This window comes from Podarcis tiliguerta, assembly GCF_965153285.1.
Source record: "Podarcis tiliguerta genome assembly, chromosome: 13".
Classification (NCBI taxonomy): domain Eukaryota; kingdom Metazoa; phylum Chordata; class Lepidosauria; order Squamata; family Lacertidae; genus Podarcis; species Podarcis tiliguerta.
In genome coordinates, this window is record NC_139546.1 from 28,964,725 (window position 1) to 28,983,326 (window position 18,602).

The 18,602-nt window shown below is 41.4% G+C and overlaps 2 protein-coding genes across 2 annotated transcripts; one reads left to right on the forward strand and one right to left on the reverse strand.

Moving 5' to 3' along the window:
• Nucleotides 1-1,756: 1,756 nt before the first annotated feature.
• Nucleotides 1,757-4,386, reverse strand: LOC310662105 (olfactory receptor 6F1-like; the record flags this gene model as incomplete). Its single annotated transcript, XM_083408873.1, has 2 exons — nt 1,757-2,703; nt 4,359-4,386. 2 exons carry the CDS (start codon nt 4,384-4,386, stop codon nt 1,757-1,759), a joined length of 975 nt encoding a protein of 324 aa, XP_083264999.1.
• A 2,065-nt stretch (nt 4,387-6,451) lies between these two features.
• LOC310662106 (vomeronasal type-2 receptor 26-like) lies at nt 6,452-16,839 on the forward strand (the record flags this gene model as incomplete). Its single annotated transcript, XM_083408874.1, has 6 exons — nt 6,452-6,669; nt 6,927-7,218; nt 8,831-9,691; nt 10,502-10,723; nt 13,488-13,614; nt 16,663-16,839. 6 exons carry the CDS (start codon nt 6,452-6,454, stop codon nt 16,671-16,673), a joined length of 1,731 nt encoding a protein of 576 aa, XP_083265000.1. The 3' UTR covers nt 16,674-16,839.
• Nucleotides 16,840-18,602: the final 1,763 nt, after the last annotated feature.

Sequence of the window (18,602 nt, forward strand, 5' to 3'; positions counted from 1 at the left end):
CTGAGTTGACATTTGCAGCATCAGCCATTGTTCTGAAGCTGCTGCTCTGGGATTGATCATGAGAAGCTGAGTTCTTACACAAGTTCTTCAGGCAGTACTGGTGGAGGTTCCTCCATGAATGTTGCTGAAGTGGATAAGAAGCCACCATGGGAAACAATGCCACCAATGATGAAATCTCCTGGCTGATGATAGATGTGAAGTGGATGATGAGGACCTTGGAGCCTGCATTTTGCTATGTGAGCCTCACATATGTAAGGAAATAGTTCCAGCAGAAAGATTACTAAAATAACCATCCTTAATACAATACAATCTTAATTCTACACAGAAACCACTATTTTTCTGGCGATACTATGAGCAGCATTTCCAAGATGAAATTTGTCTAATTTGAATGGTAATTTAGTTTCCTGAGAGGTTGCAATTTGGGCGTCTCCAACTCAGACATTTGGATACCAGACCGTTCTATTCTGATTAGATTTATAGTATTCTTTGACAGTTATCACTGAACATCCACAAGGATTTTTGAGAAGCAGCAGCTTTAATTATAGTCCTCTTAATAATCAAACAGGAAAGTAGTTATTCATTAAGTGCTAGGTATTCCCAGTGGAAATGCTGGGGAAAATGTGTTTGTCACATATTCAGAACCGTCACTTTTTAATTCCCTTGGGTTAGATAATAATGGACCAATGGTGTAGTGGTGCATTTTGAAGTTAGGAGCTCATCATAACAAACCCTGTAGCCAACTGGGACTCCAAAATGTAGTGTGGTGTAGTTAGCATCTTGGAAATTGTTGGGGGAGACCTGGATCTATATCCCTGATCAGCCATGTGTCATGACTACAATCTATGCACAATACTTACTTGGGAGTAAGCTCTGTTGAATTCCAAGAGCTTATTTATGATTGCAAAGTTGTACAAGACTCATAAAACATATAAAGGAGAAAATACCATTAAAGGAAAACAAAATGCCGTCTCTACTTTATTATCATCCCACATCTTCAAATTCCACTATAATATACTAATGACAAACAACAGTAAAACTTGGAAGCTTAGTTACTGCTTCAACTTCCAAAACCAAGGAGCATCTTGTGCCCTGGAAGATGATGACAAATCTGCTGTTGTACAGCACTGCAAGGGAGAGTAGAGTTTGAAATTACCCAAGACAAGGGAAACCAACAAACAAAGAAACCACAAGAAATAGTATATGACAATTGTTTTATTAAAAAAATATTTAAAGATCCCTCTCCACACAATGCTCTTCTCTCCCTCACAAAGCCAACATTCTGATAATACTTCTTGCATTCTTGTTCAACCCACAGATTAATAAAAAGTGGACACTTCTAGACTGAGAGTAAAATACATGTGCTTTGTAGGGTGAAGATCCTTGTTTTGACTTCCAGTACCTGTCTTCAAAATGAAGTCAGGAAACCTCAGTTTCAAATCCTTGCTATAGTAACTAATGCTGGGTTAGGTGGTCCACTCCATCACATACAACTCATCACACTCAAGTTGCATGAAGGGCTGCCTATAAGGATCACTTATGAGCATTACAGATTACCATTGGCTGTAAAACAAGCGAAATGAGATAACTAAACCTTTCAAAAAGTAGATTTTGTAAAGAAATAAATGGTGCTTATATAAGTATGTTGAAAATATCCTACATACCTATATCTGCCAAATATGGTAGACATCATTTTAAAATACAAATTAGCAGATACTTTGTTGTTCCCCACATTCAAAGGGTGTGTCAAAGTTTTCATTCACATGCCAGTGCAAGGATTTCTAGTAAACAGTTTCCTCAATGCATTCTGGACATCCTTGTTCCTCAGGCTGTATATTATAGGATTGACCATTGGTGTCCCAACTATATAGAGCACAGAAAAGACTTTGCTTAAGTTGGGATACCACGTTGTTGTAGGTACACCATACACCACCATCAGTGTCCCATAGAACACTGTAACCACAATGAGATGTGAGGAGCAGGTGGAAAAGGCTTTTTGTTTGCTTTTGGCAGATGGGATCTTGAGGATGGTGGAGATGATTTTACAGTATGACAGAATGGTAAGAAGGAATGGAGAGAAGGATACAAGAGAAGCAATAAGGAAAGAAAGGATTCTCACCAGTCGTGTGTCTCCACAGGCAAGTTTAACCACAGGTGCCAAATCACAGAAGAAATGATCAATCTTATTAGAGGCACAGAAAGGTAGCACAGAAACCATTGGCATGGTGACAAATAAGGAAATAAACCCACCAACCCATGACCCTATCGCTAGCTGAACGCATACTCTGAAGTTCATTAAGTTTCCATAATGCAGTGGCTGGCATATGGCTACATAGCGATCATAGGACATTGCTGCTAGAAGAAAACACTCGGTAACTGCCAGTGAACCAAAGATGTAAAACTGGAGGAGACAAGCTGAGAAGGAAATGGCCTCATGGGCAGTCAGTAATGTTTTCAGCATCTTCGGAACCACACTAGTGGTGTACCATATTTCCAAGAAAGAGAGGTTTCCCAGGAAGAAGTACATGGGGGTATGAAGGCTGTGGTCAGTTAACACAGCCGCTGTGATCATTATATTCCCCATTAATGTTACTATGTAGACCACAAGAAATATTACAAATGTAGGCATTCTTAGCTCATGAAGGTTCCCAAATCCCAGGAGAATAAATTCTGTGATCACTGTTTGATTAGGGCTTGCATTTCCACCTGAAAAACAGACACACGGTTGATGAGGAAGAGGAAGACAAGCAGAGCAGGGTATCTGTTTAACAGAATCTGAATAATTTGACTCCCTATAATCAAATGGAATGTACAATCATATTGAGCAATACGAAAACTTCTTTCCAGTTAACTCTCTTCATAAGCCATTTGCACATTTAGTTATGTAGGAAACTCGCCTCCATTGTTCTTTGGGTGAGTGGCACCTGGGCTGCTTCCAAGAAGTATTTCCTAGTATAAATTTTGCACATTTGTACGTTCTGCAAAATTTAAATATTTGAGTATGTAGAGCAGGGGTAGCCAACATGGTGCTTTCTGCTGTTGTTGGATCACAACTCCCATCATCTTGACCACTGACCATCCTGGCAGAGGGTGATGGGAAAATAGCTACCCCTAATATAGAGGCTTATAATCTTTGATTCCTCAAACTTTCCCAGAACCTTTGGACAAAATTCATAGACTCATAGAACTGTAGAGCTGGATAGTATCCCAAGGGCCATGTAGTCCAGCCCCTCACAATGCAGGAATCTCAACTAAAACATCCATGACAGATGGTCACCCAACTTCTGCTTAAAAATCTCAAATGAAAGAAAGTCTACCACTTTCCAAGAGAGTCTGTTCCTGTATCAAACAGCTCTTGCCATTAGAAAGTTATTCCTTATATTTAGTCGGAATCTCCTTTTTTATGACTTGAAGCCATTGCTTCTGGTCCTACTCTGTGGAGCAGGAGAAAATGAGCTTCTCCACCTTCCATGTGGCAACCTTTGAGATATATGAGGATGGCTATCATATCTCCTCTCTGTCTCCTCTTTTCCAGGTTTAACATATCCAACTCCCTCAACCATTCCTCACAAGGCTTGGTTTCCAGACCCTTGATCTTCTTAGTTGCCCTCCTCTGCACATGTTCTAATTGTTATATTTCTAAAACCAAGTCTCTGGTGCTCTGTCATACAAAGGGAAGCTAGACCTGATTGTGCAGGGAACCTGCTGCTCTCCTGATGTTGTGGATCCACTCACAGTGACCCCTTCCCAGGGAGCAAGAGCTAACCTTTGAAGGTGAACAAAGCAGGCAAGATTTCAATGGCTCTACTTAGCATGACTAATGGAACAATCCTATGCACAGGCAGCTTGTGTGAAGCAAGCCCAGTGTAAACTGAACTGGCAAAAAGTACATCAGATCCAAAAGTACATCAAGGGCAGGCTACTTCTGGCTGAGCCAGCCTAAATATGACAGGAGGGAAAGACACCTTTAAAATGTGTTTTGAGTTATACCCCCCATCTTGTTGGCTTAATGTACACCAGGTCTCCAGGACACATGACTGAGCTGAAAGGGTTTGAAATCCAACCTAAGTCTCCATTCCCTCTATTCCCCCCCCCATCTGTTTTAGAGCTTATGCCAATTTAAGATTCTCCAGGCTCAACTCAGATGACTGGATCCCAGCTCAGATGAGATAAGGATGGGGAGATAAGCTGGTGTAGTCTGGGTGTTCCAGGAACCTCCCAGCTCAATCAGAGATCTGCTGGATCCTAACTCCACTCATGCTGGTGGATCTTGCTGTAGAATTGAGTCTGGATCCAACTCAAAGTTTGTCTTTTTAAAATATTTAAAGGAAAGGCAGCTAAATAAATGAATTTTGTTTTACCTTTCAACACATTGTCTTCTAAATGCATCTTGCAGGTCTTGGCTATGTATCTATCATAGGTTATAGGTTATTTCAGATATATATATATATATATATATATATATATATATATATATCCCCGTTGGGGGAAACTAGTTCTTGTGGTGCTTTATTCTGAGAGAGTAGCTAAAATGATGCGTCCTTGGCAAACCAATAAATAAGCAAATTGTTGAACCAATTAGTAGCAAAATATTTATATTTAGCAGTGCCATAATAATTTGATTGCATGAACAATAGGGATTAATTTGTATCACTAGCCTATTTCCAGTTGGGAATATTTATTTATGAGTCAGGTCAATGTTATGGTAGCTAAAAAATAAGGGAGAACAAAACTGATCCCCCGCTTCTTTTTTTGAAATGGCACAGTCAACATTGTGACAATCAGAGAGCATAATTGCCTTTAAATCTGTAGCTATGCATTTTTAATGGATGGTATTTGTATATAAGCATGAAGAAGACATATTGGAATGTTGTTATTCTTATATCTGCATTTGATAAAAGCAGACACACACATAAACAACCTAGAATTCACTAGAAGATTTATTTATATTAGTAGTTTAATATTAAATAATTTAAACTTATTTATTATAGTAACAGGGCACAGCTGTTGCACTACTTCACAACAGCCTTGGCAGACATATAAAATATGTGAGAATGGTATGATTTTTGTAGAGTTATATTAATATTTTAAATGCACCCCCATCTTTTCAGTTTATATCCTATATTTGTAGTTCTTCTGTGAAGTATAAGATACAGTAGTCACTTATATTATTTACGTCTACTATCCATCAACATGTGATCCATACAACATGTATTTTTAATCTTTTGTTGGAAGCTGCCCAGAGTGGCTGGGAAAACCCAGCCAGATGGGTGGGTTAGAAATAAATTATTATTATTATTATTATTATTATTATTATTATTATTATTATTATCACCAATTCCTAGAGGCCATGGGGGCTTCAGCCCCCACAATAAATATTTAAGGGGCCAGGGCCCCACAAAGTTGATGGACATTCCCATTCAAATGGTGTGTCTGTACTGTGTCATGTGATCAATTGTGCAGGGCAGGGCTTACCTGGGCCCCCACAATATTTCATTCAAGTCGGCACACCTGATGTGATCTGCTATTTCTATGCTGTCGTGTTTGCTTTATTGATTTATAAACTAAGTGCAAAATTACTAAAGCACATTTTAAAGGAGACAAGATTGAATTTTTGGGCTCCTTTAGGAGGAAGGGTATACATTTAATACACAAATAAATAAATTCCTCTGTTTCCAGACTGAGGCATAACTGTCAACCTTCCTTTTTTTGCGGGAAATTCCCTTATTCCAGTGCCATTTTCCGCTGCTTCCCGCTGCTACCCTGGATTGTTAGATATATTGTAGAATGTCCCCAGGACAGGTGAGGCTGCTGATCCCTTATTTTCAAATCTGAAAGTTGACAGCTATAGACTGAGGCCTTGTTTTTCTGGTGTCTGATCCTTCCTGTAAGTCCCCAGAAACATTTACATTCTATAATTTCCTATCAAACTAGGTGCATGAGGAAACACCCTTTTCAGATGTGGCAAACATGTTTTCTTGTGCAATTTCTCAGGGAATTTCCAATTTTGTATTCTTGATGCCATTCATTATCATGAGCAGTGCAATTAGTTGCTGCATGTCAAAAATAAAAAGCAACGAACAAGCCAAAATGCCATCTGTGTAGTTGTAGTTACATTTATTATCATGATGAGTATTATAATTAACTGCTGCTTGCCGAAACAAAAACAAAAAAAGGAACTTAGTTGTGGTTTCTGTTAATTAAATTAACAATATATACCATGAAGGATGTGATAAGTATATCCTCTAGCACTTAGAGGGAGGGCTAGCAACTAAAATGAGGCATTTATTCATCAGAATGATCCTCAGGTCTTTCTATTTGCAATTGCAGACTTAAGGACTGTTTGAACATTCAGATTAGGCCATTGTAATCTTGCAGGCTGTTGGGACTTTTTTAAAGACTTCAACAGGAGAATCTGCATGTAGATGGAAAAATTGAACTTGTGCTGGGGATAATGGTTCTCTTGGTGTTATGGATGCTCATTCTGCTCCCTCACATAGCATGCAAGGCTCACACTGTTAAATGCAGGCCCTGGTATCCACACCCTCCATTCCACAAGTATCATCAATCAGGAGACCTCCTCATTGGTGCTGTTGTTTCCCATGGTGGCTTCCTCTCCTTCTCACCAGATTTCACGATAGAACCTCCACAGCCACCGATGGAAGATTTTTTGTAAGGGTTTAATTTTTTTACTTAATATTGGCTTCATTTATCTTAGAAGTAGAATGATTGGTGGTAAGCAAGTCTTGGGCTGATTGTCATCTGATGCCTTTTAAAAATGTCTTGTGGGAGGGGGGATTATTAGGTTGTCTTTGGTTTTGGTTTTATTATGTGTTCTGTGTTTTTTTTAATATGGTGATTATATGTGCATATTGATGATGATAAATTGTAGAATATCCTTCTGATACAAAATGTAACTCCCATTCTAGAGTATTGCCTAAGAATTACCAGCATATTGTGGCCTTGGTCTTCGCAGTGAAGGAGATTAATGAAAACTCTCAGATCTTACCCAATGTTACCTTGGGCTTCCACATCTATGACAACTATTACAATTCTATGTGGACCTACCATTCTACAATGCTGCTCATGTACAGTTTGGAGAGATTTTCCCCAAACTACAACTGTGATCTACGTAATAAGCTAACTGCAGTTATTGGTGGTCTGGATTCCCAAATTTCTTCTAATATGGCCATTTTCTTGGATATGCACAAGATTCCACAGGTAAGATATGCAAATAAGAGTATGACAAGTTTACAGTTCCTTCACAACTCCTTAGTCATAGTTGGGTGCAATGGATGCTTTTGAAGGCAACAAATGAATCTTATCTTACATGTTAGTGTCATCTGTGGGAGAGGGGTGTTATTGTTTTATTTTGTTTTTCTTCTCATTTTTATTGTTCATTTTGTGTTTTGTGCATTTTTATGCAGTGAACCACCCTGAGAGCTTCAGATGAAGGGTGGTTTACAAATTTAAATCAACATCATCCTCATCATTTTTAGGTGCTAGCCCTATTCTTTGGATGAGAGCAAGTTTGCTACTCTCTTTCTCTTTTATTAAGGAAATCATGGGAGTCTTCCTTCTGGAAGAAGTGACTAAGCAGGATTTCACATGGCACAAGGGGTCAATCAGATTGGGAAGTGTATCCTCATTTTAATGGCAGTGCCACCCACAACTTTTTATTTTTTAAATCTTCATGCCATCTACCTTCCCAATGTTTGGCAATATGGGACTAAGCATTTGACTATGCAGGGTGTAAACTGGAATTTCTGGGGTATTTTTAAATCGATGTTAGGTTTTTGTTTGCTTCTTTTTGCCTACTCCACGTTACCCTCTACTGATACAGATAGCTTTATGAATTTCTCTGTTTCATTTCCTAAACTGGTAAGTGGATTTGATCATCATTAAGCATCCAATGTTTCTATGCTTACGTATGAGCACTCCTTTCACTGCCAACCAGCTTAGAAAGCTGTTTGGTATGGTGCCCTTTTGTGGCCTTCTGGATGCCCCCTGTGTAATATGTACCAACCGTGGTGGGGTACACCAGTCAAGTCACAAACTCCCAGGGATCCCATTTAATGAGAGATGGGAATCCCATGCGATTAAACTGATGGAGTTCAGCTGGGGTAGTTTTGCAGAGTTTGGTGTTTTCACCAGTCTGCAAAGATTCAACCTGACTGCATTTAATTATGTTTGGTTATATTTAATAAATATAACCAAAACTGGCCTCCTGATTCTCCCTTCTGGTGTGCAGGAAAACACAGTCTGTATGGTCCGTTCATAACCTATAAATGCCACATTCTCATTGACTTTTAGTTCAGTATTTTAAAAGTTCAAAGTACTTAATTACTTTGTTTTCCCCTCAGAATGTTTACTGTGAATTGATTCATGAATCTCAAGGAGATTCTTCAGGACTACATATTATCATAATGCACCCCACTCTGTAAATAGCCCTAGGAAAAAGGTAATTTAGGAAGCTTCCAAACCAGCTGTTTATTGAGCAGTGATTATTGCATATTTGCAGAAAACCTGCATGGAGCTTTTATAGCATTGCCTCTTTATTAAAAATATTTATATCTCATCCTTCTTAATTTCACTGAATAAAACTCTGATAATTATTCTAGAAATGCATCACTTGTAGACAGATCATAAAACAACTTTAAATTTGAGACACCTTCATACAGTTCACTAACTTTGCAAGTAAAATGGCTGTCAGAGTAGAAATGACATGTGCCAATAGTGCTAATTTCTCTAGCACTAATGGGTAATGAATGGGAGTTTAAATCACCAAAAGTGATTTTTTTATCTTCAACCTCATCTTCACATGCATCCTTAGGTAACATACAGCCCTGCTCTGGAGACGAACTATAAAACCCCAGGCCTTTTCTTCTACCAGATGGTCCCTAAGGAAGACCTTCAGTATGATGGGATTCTCCATCTGCTTCTGCACTTCAGGTGGACGTGGATTGGGACCGTTGTTATGGATACTGACAATGGAGAAAGATTTGTGCAAACTGTGCTTCCAACGTTTCCCCAGAAAGGTGTCTGTCTTGCCTTCATAGAAAGAATCCCCATTCCAACTTTTATCCCAGAGGTTACCAGCGTGGTGGATCGTGGGAAAAAAATAAATGATAAAATAAGAAACAGCAAAGCCAATGTAATTGTGGCTTGTGGGGAATCTTATTCCTTGCCATTTTTTAGATGGTTGTCATTTCTGTCAGGTGTAGACCACATGGCAAAGAAACCCAAAGGCAAAGTGTGGATAACAACAGCCCAGATAGAGCTCAATTCATTCTCCCATCAAAGGAATTGGGATATAGAAACTTTCAATGGTGCAATAGCCTTCTCATATCAGTACAATGATGTGCCAGGATTTCACCAGTTCGCTGAGGGCAGAAACCCTTTCAGCACTTCTAGAGATGGTTTCATCAGGGACTTCTGGCAACAAGCTTTTGACTGTGCATTTCCAAATACAACATTGGGTGAGGTGCCTGAGAATATTTGCACAGGAGAGGAGAAGCTGGCGGACCTTCCGTCCATCTATTTTGAAATGACCATGACTGGCCATAGCTACAGTGTCTACAATGCTGTTTATGCTGTAGCTCATGCATTACATGCCATGTCTTCTTCAAGACTGAAAAACATAGCAATGCTGGATGAAGGGGATCTGAAGCTTCAGAATCAACCATATTGGAAGGTAATTAGCTAAACATCCTTATTAGTTAAACTATTTTGAGAAGTAAGCTGTCTCCCTATACTCTTTCAGTACTCATGGTTATATCTTCCTTAGTCTTTCTGAAAGCTAGAACCATCATATTTAATTCAACCATCCAGCTATCTCTACTTTCTTATTCGTTGTGTATGTGCTCAAGCATAAAAGCTTTGTAACCAGTACAGAAATCCACATTTTGAAGCTACGTCTTTTATAATCTTAGGAAAGTTTGCTCCTGCATCTGGCTGGAAAAGTGGTCCAGGCAGGATTGCATTTGTGCGGGGACAGAAAGACTGGCATGCTGCCACTCCAGTTTCTGATGCTAGAAAATTTCAGCAAGGGGAGGGGGGGGCAGAGGTATTTAAGGTGATGCTTTCTGCCTTTTTGTCCTCTTTCTTTCTGAGCACAGGATCCAACCTGCCCTCCCAGTGTGAGTTTAACTGGTTGCCTTATTTGGGGGCAAGAATAATTTTTTGTCCTTTTCTGTGATTGGCTTACAGAGGCATTTCCCCCCCTCCTATTCCATACTGTCATGCCAAGCTGCCACAGTTAGTGGTGCATAGTGGATATTTATGTTGATAGGTTATGTTGATGATGGGTGGGAAAGGTAGAGACTTAAACATGTGGTGAGTAGGGTCTGGAACCTGTGTCACTCACTCTTGAGGGGGCATGAATGGGTTTCTAAAAAAGCTCAATAACTTTGCAAAACAAATTAACAAATGCCGGAATTATGAGACAAATGCAATTTCAGGACCCACCTCCATCATTTTCTAAACCTTTATATTTTCAATCTAGCTCCATCACTTTCTGAGACATATCTCATTTAACAACAGTGCTGGACAGAAGATTTCCTTTGACCAAGATGGGAAGTTAGTAGCTGGATTTGATATCCTCAACTATTTATGTGGTTCAAATATATCTAAAGTAAAGATTGGAAAGGTTGATCGTAGGGCCCCTTCAGAACAAGTATTAACCATCAATGAGAATGCCATCACATGGGACAACTGGTTTAACCAGGTAGGATCCAGTTAATAGCAGTTACCAGCTACTACTTGTTCCTTGAAGTACTGGATGTCAGTAATGATACACAAAATTAATTTCCTGAGGTATTACTCAAATGAATATACTTTATATAAATTTGTAAAAGTTTATATTCTTCATAACATTATGCTTGGCATGGAGAAAATGGATAAAGGTAAAGGGACCCTGACCATTAGGTCCAGTCGCGGACGACTCTGGGGTTGCGGCACTCATCTCACTTTAATTGGCCAAGGGAGCTGGCGTTTGTCCTCAGACAGTTTTTCCGGGTCATGTGGCCAGCATGACTAAGCTGCTTCTGGCGAAACAGAGCAGCGCACGGAAACGCCGTTTACCTTCCCGCTGGAGCGGTGCCTATTTATCTACTTGCACTTTGACGTGCTTTCGAACTGCTAGGTTGGCAGGAGCAGGGACAGAGCAACGAGAGCTCGCCCCGTTGTGGGGATTCGAACCGCCGACCTTCTGATCAGCAAGTCCTAGGCTCTGTGGTTTAACCCACAGCGCCACCTGTGTCCCAGAGCAGTTTTTCCACCTCTCACATAACACTAGAACCTGTGGATGAAACTGAAGATAGATAAAAGAAAGTAATTCACACAGTGCATACTTAGACTATGGAACCTATTCCCACAGGATGACCACCAGCTTGGGTGGTTTCAAAGTGGATTGGACAAATTCTTGGAGGTTCAGGCTAAGAATGGCTATTAGTTATGATGACTATGTTCTGCCTCCACAGTCTGAGGCATCTGAATAGTATGGGGTGGAGCAAAAAGTGTTCCTGTTCTCAGATCCCCTTGCAGGTTTCCTACAGGTCATTGTGAGAACAGATGCTAGACTAGATGGGCCATTAGCCTGATCCAGCATATGTTAGAATTAAACCAATTTCAAATCATATTTTCATTATTTATCTTAACAATTCTATCAGGTAATATTCAACAATCCAAACATGAAGCAAAACTCATTTAACTCTGAACTGATACATTAAGCACTAGATGGCATTATAACCTATATATATATATATATATATATATATATATGCAGGTTTTGGTGTCCTCGGGTGTCTTCCCGTGTAAAGGTTGGGGTGTCTAGGCGACGTTTCGACGAGGTCTCACTCGTCATCTTCAGGCTGGTGCTTTCGGCTTCTTGTTACTGGAACAGAGCAGGATCTCAGTGTTTGAGTTCCTATAAATACTGTTGAGGAGGTGTGGTGTATAGCCTCCAATGTTCTGGGCAGAGAGGAGGTTCCCAGGCTAGTGTGCCTTTTCTTCTTTTGTTCCTTAATTACTTGAGGGATATCTTGAGTGATTTCTTGAGTGATTTCCTGAATCCCACTTAGGTGGGTCATTAGGTGTGGATTAGTTGCTAAAGCCTTCGTGTCTTGAACTCTTGAACTTTGTGAAGAGTTTTTCTGAGAAGATGGCTGTACTGCACTTGGTTGTGCTCTGGCTTGGCTTCGTGTATAGGGGCGAGCTGTGGTTTTGTGGCCTGTGCCAGCCAGATCTGTGTAGGGATTGCAGGGGGGTGCAGCATCCGGAGGTGCCACCCTGGTTTTGCTACTGGATGGTGTCTGTAATTTATCTGTGGAGAGGGTCTGGGTTTGGGTCTGGTGTGGTTGATTGGTGATGGCGTTCTGTGTGCCTCTGGATCTGGTGTCAGATTTGACACCAGATCCAGAGGCACACAGAACGCCATCACCAATCAACCACACCAGACCCAAACCCAGACCCTCTCCACAGATAAATTACAGACACCATCCAGTAGCAAAACCAGGGTGGCACCTCCGGATGCTGCACCCCCCTGCAATCCCTACACAGATCTGGCTGGCACAGGCCACAAAACCACAGCTCGCCCCTATACACGAAGCCAAGCCAGAGCACAACCAAGTGCAGTACAGCCATCTTCTCAGAAAAACTCTTCACAAAGTTCAAGAGTTCAAGACACGAAGGCTTTAGCAACTAATCCACACCTAATGACCCACCTAAGTGGGATTCAGGAAATCACTCAAGAAATCACTCAAGATATCCCTCAAGTAATTAAGGAACAAAAGAAGAAAAGGCACACTAGCCTGGGAACCTCCTCTCTGCCCAGAACATTGGAGGCTATACACCACACCTCCTCAACAGTATTTATAGGAACTCAAACACTGAGATCCTGCTCTGTTCCAGTAACAAGAAGCCGAAAGCACCAGCCTGAAGATGACGAGTGAGACCTCGTCGAAACGTCGCCTAGACACCCCAACCTTTACACGGGAAGACACCCGAGGACACCAAAACCTGCATTCCTGTACCCGTGAAAATCTACGAAAACAAATATATATATATATATATATATATTCCTCTAATATACATGAAATCTCCTCTACACCCACATTCCTGGTACTTTTTACAACTTTTTACTACTTTCCAGCATATTTCCAGCATATTCCAGTCCATTGGTGTAGAAGAAGGACACCACTAGTGGTAATGGTTGAAAGACTGGACAGAGATGGGTAGAACAAGATGAATTCCAAATGCTAATCCTAATTTTCCAGTTTGATAGTGATAATTGGGCGTGCATTTGTGGGACTGGAGTCACATAACATGGTCCCAAGACTTCAAAAGCATGTTAGCATATGATGGAACCATGCATTACTAGCAGCCATTCTGCTTCTTAAAGATAAATCTGAAAATGAAAAGTTCACCTCAAAGCTTTAAAGGTCATCAAAGGAAAGATTATTGGTTTTTGTCCTATTTGCTTTATGAATTAGACACAACCTATTTCTGAATGCGTGGAAAGATGCCGTCCAGGTTCTAGCAAGAAAGTGAAGGAAGGGAAGCCATTTTGCTGCTACGATTGCATCTCATGTCCAGAAGGAAAGATTTCACATGAGGAGGGTAAGCCTTATATTGTATAGGTTTATTAATAAAATGAATGCAGTCTAGAGGGATAGGTTTGTAAAGACCACTTTATATAGAGATAGATAGATTTTCTATGTTGCACTTCACCGTATGGCTACAGGGCCATGTAGAATATAATGAAATATGTCAATACACACTTCTAGAAATCAGTTAAAATATTAATGCAAAATAAACTCATCATAAACTAAAATAACAGTGGATAACCTAAGATAATTAAAGGTACAACAGATTGAACTAAATCTCCCCCCCCCCAAAAAAAAACCACCCAGAAGAATAGTCATTTTTAAAAAATGTTGGCTTATTCTGGTATGGGTTGGGTGGTGCACAGGCAGCACTGAAAAGGTATGAATCAATATATGTTATTTAAATATACGTGCAATAATTCGACCTTGTGTCTGGCAAGGCCCACCACCATGAGGTCTGGTGAGACCTGCTGCCACCACAAGATTTTGTTAGGGTTGGTGCTGCCGTGAGGCCCGGAAAAACCACTGGCATACTTCTGGAAGCCTGTGCCACACTGGAAGTACACCGGAAGTGTGGCCTGGTTCCTGAAGCATGTCAGTGGCCACAGCATGCTTCTATGCCTTGGCAGAGGCCCTGTAGATGTGGTGGTGGAGAAAGCAGGAAATCACAGATTGACATAAGAAGCCGGGGCAGCTTCTGTCAATCAGTGTCATCCCATACAAATTGGGACTGTTGGTGGATGTGTCATGTTGGTCTCCTACTAAAAGTGAACCAGAAAATATCACCCTTGGGTCTGGAAAAAAACATACTTTCTTCTGCTGTTTTTCTTGAACATGATAACATCATAATCTAGTTTGTTTACACAAAGTAACTTGAAAGAACTTACACCAGAATGCCACTTCTACACTTGAGTGGGGGCAAATTTGCCACACTCCATTTCCCCCAGGAAAGGAGATTTAAGTGGTCTCTTCCTGGAGAGGAGTTGTGGGTGGCCAACCTTAATGTGTGGAGCAATCATAGAGAGGGGGAGCAGGCTTTTAAGCTTTGATCCTCCCTGAATGCTGCAGACTTCTCTTTGGAGAGCCCCACCCCCCGCTCCTTCCCAATGCAATGTAGGCTTGGGTTAGGTGGTCATTTCGGAGCTGAATAGGAATTTGGGAGTGAGCCCATAATTCACCTTGATATTTCTCTATTTTACCTACTTTGTACTCTTTAGTTTAGTTTAATTGTCTGTTAGTCCAGACAGAAAATACAAGTCAAGAGAGGTGGGATAAATAACTGAGGAAGTATTGGGTTAAGGACACTCTTGAGTCACTTTATGCTGCCTTGATTGGAGTCATTGGGTGTGCCCTTTAGGCTAGCATGCACACTGGGGTGAATGCTAACCTGATGGGGCCAGTGTGTGCTTCTCGGGTCACCTACCAAAGGTTATTAGAATTTTCTTTCCAATCTTTTGCTCCAAGGTGACAGGTGTCTCCTGTAAACATACCCAGGAGTAGGAAGTGACATGTTTCCATCTTTCTTAGGAAACTTTTCCATTCAAACTATATTTTGGTTTTGCTAGCTTTAATTTGGTTTTTAGATATATAATCTCAGATAAGTCTGTGTCCTGAGTCTTCCTTTGGGTATATAGACAAATACATAACACCTCCCTTAAAATCAGCATTAAACTATGAGTAAAATCTAAAATGTAGGCACCATGACTATGGAGCTGGCTAAGTGGATCACTGTCCTTAGTCATGAACAATATTTGGTGCTTTGTTCCAGAAGTATGCAACAATCACAGACAAATCATTACTTGAAGAGTGATGTACATTTAGTACCTCTGAGAGGAACAGACATAGATATGTTTATGGGATGAATATAAGATTGACAGAGACTCATTTCTTTTTCAGACATGGCTGACTGCTTTAAATGCCCAGGTGAACATTATCCAAACAAAAACCAGGATGCATGTATCCCCAAGGAAATAAATTTCTTGTCTTATGAAGAACTATTAGGGGTCAGTTTAGCTTCTTTTTCTCTCTTCTCTTCAGTTATCACAGCTCTGGTACTAGGAATCTTTATAAAGCACCATGACACTCCCATTGTCAAAGCCAACAACCGGGACTTGACCTACACTCTCCTCCTCTCCCTCCTGCTCTGCTTTCTTTCTGCTTTGCTATTCATTGGTGAACCTCAGAAGGTGACATGTCTCCTTCGGCAAACTGCTTTTGGCATCATCTTCTCAGTGGCTGTTTCTTCAGTGTTGGCAAAGACTATCACTGTGGTTCTGGCTTTTATGGCCACCAGACCAGGATCAATAATGAGAAAATGGGTGGGAAAAGGACTGGCCTACTCTGTTGTCTTTTCCTGCTCCTTTATTCAAGCAGGCATCTGTACTGTGTGGCTGACAACTTATCCCCCATTCCCAGATGTTGACATGCACTCAATGACAGAAGAAATCATACTAGAATGCAATGAGGGGTCTGTGGCAATGTTCTACTCAGTCATTGGCTACATGGGCTTCCTGGCCATGGTCAGTTTCACAGTAGCTTTCTTTGCCAGGAAGTTACCTAACAGTTTCAATGAAGCCAAGTTCATCACTTTTAGCATGTTGGTCTTCTGCAGTGTTTGGTTATCCTTCATTCCTTCTTATATGAGCACCAAAGGAAAATACATGGTGGCTGTGGAGGTTTTCTGTATCTTAGCATCCAGTGCTGGGTTGCTGGGCTGTATCTTTTCCCCAAAATGTTATCTAATTTTGTTGAGGCCAGAGCTGAACAATAGGGAACAGCTAATAAGACAAAATATTTGTTGAATGTGTCCATGAATTCTTCTGTAATCTGCAGTGCCCAGCACAATATGTGTATGTTCTAGAATAGCTCTAGATTTTTTCCTTGCAGCATTTGTTGTATGTAAATTTTCTTTGCAGCTCTCCAAACACACTCTAGCAGTTTGTTACTAGATCTTGTCATATGTACATCCATGCCCATGAACACATATCTGATATGCATAAGATCTTTATTCTTTATAGTGTGTGTTGTTGTTTCCTTTATTGTGGGTTATGGCTTGTTCCAGTAGTTGTATAGAAGGCATGGGTGCTGAACCTCTCTCCTCCTGAGAGTCACATTTCATTCTGGACAACCTTCTGAGAGGCATGTATCAGTCCCTCTATGTCCATCCAAGGAATGAAGAAGCACTGTCAAACTTCAAGGAAACATTTCAGACAGGTAAAATCACCCAAGGAATGTGTAAAGCAGCACTGGTATATGATCTGGCCAAGGGAAAGCCTTAATAGAGAGTTGTGGAAGAATCACCCTCAGGTCTGAGGTGCATTACCCCTGCTCTAAGCAGTCATCCATAATTTGTAACAGCCAGGTGAACTTTGCTTGCCTTTTGTGCTCATTGTCACAACTACAAAGATGAATCGCGCTGGTTGATGATCTCCGGCGAGCTAAGGACAAAGGTGAGAGTTGTTTCCTGGTTCTGCTGGATCTCTCAGCGGCCTTTGATACAATCGACCATAACATCCTTCTGGACCGTCTTCAGGGGCTGGGAGCTGGGGGCACTGTTATACAGTGGTTTCGCTCCTTCCTCCTGGGCCGTGTTCAGAAAGTGGGGGGGGGGATGAGTGTTCAGACCCCTGGGCCCTCACTTGTGGGGTGCCTCAGGGTTCCGTCCTCTCCCCCATGCTTTTTAACATCTATATGAAGCCGCTGGGAGAGATCATCAGGGGGTTTGGACTGGGTGTCCATCAATATGCAGATGATACCCAGCTCTACCTCTCTTTCAAATCAGAACCAGTGAAGGCGGTGAAGGTGCTGTGTGAGTGCCTGGAGGCGGTTGGAGGATGGATGGTGGCTAATGGATTGAAGTTGAATCCTGACAAGACAGAAGTAATGTTTTTGGGGGACAGGGGGCGGGCTGGTGTGGAGGACTCCCTGGTCCTGAATAGGGTAACTGTGCCCCTGAAGGACCAGGTGCGCAGCCTGGGAGTCATTTTGGACTCACAGCTGTCCATGGAGGCGCAAGTCAATTCTGTATCCAGGGCAGCTGTCTACCAACTCCACCTGGTACGCAGGCTGAGACCCTACCTGCCCGCGGACTGTCTCGCCAGAGTGGTGCATGCTCTGGTTATCTCCCGCTTGGACTACTGCAATGCGCTCTATGTGGGGCTACCTTTGAAGGTGACTCGGAAACTACAACTAATCCAGAATGCGGCAGCTAGACTGGTGACTGGGGGCGGCCGCCGAGACCACATAACACCGGTCTTGAAAGACCTACATTGGCTCCCAGTACGTTTCCGAGCACAATTCAAAGTGTTGGTGTTGACCTTTAAAGCCCGAAACGGCCTCGGCCCAGTATACCTGAAGGAGCGTCTCCACCCCCATCGTTCTGCCCGGACACTGAGGTCCAGCTCCGAGGGCCTTCTGGCGGTTCCCTCATTGCGAGAAGCAAAGCTACAGGGAACCAGGCAGAGGGCCTTCTCGGTAGTGGCGCCCGCCCTGTGGAACGCCCTCCCAGCAGATGTCAAAGCGATAACTAACTACCTGACATTTAGAAGACATCTTAATGTTCAGGGAAGTTTTTAATCTGTGATATTTTACTGTATTTTTTGTTTCTATGGAAGCCGTCCAGAGTGGCTGGGGAAACCCAGCCAGATGGGCGGGGTACAAATAATAAATTATTATTATTATTATGAATAATACAATTCATAGGATCCCCAAATCTTCACTAGCAAGGACGTTTCTTGGACAACCCATTTGGCTGTAATTTATATTGTAATAGTTGCTTATTGAGCCAATAAACTAAATTCCAATATCTGACAGAGCTGGCATGCTTTTTGGTAACTTCTTCTTAATCTGAAACCAAGGTAGCAAGATGCAGCCATCAGTCAATAGTGGTGTATTTCCCCTTCCTATTCCCTGGCTAAGTTTCACCACCAGTTATAGCCAAAGCATCTACAGTTCTAAAACTGAACTATAGGCAGTTTGAAATAAATCAAAATATTTTCATCC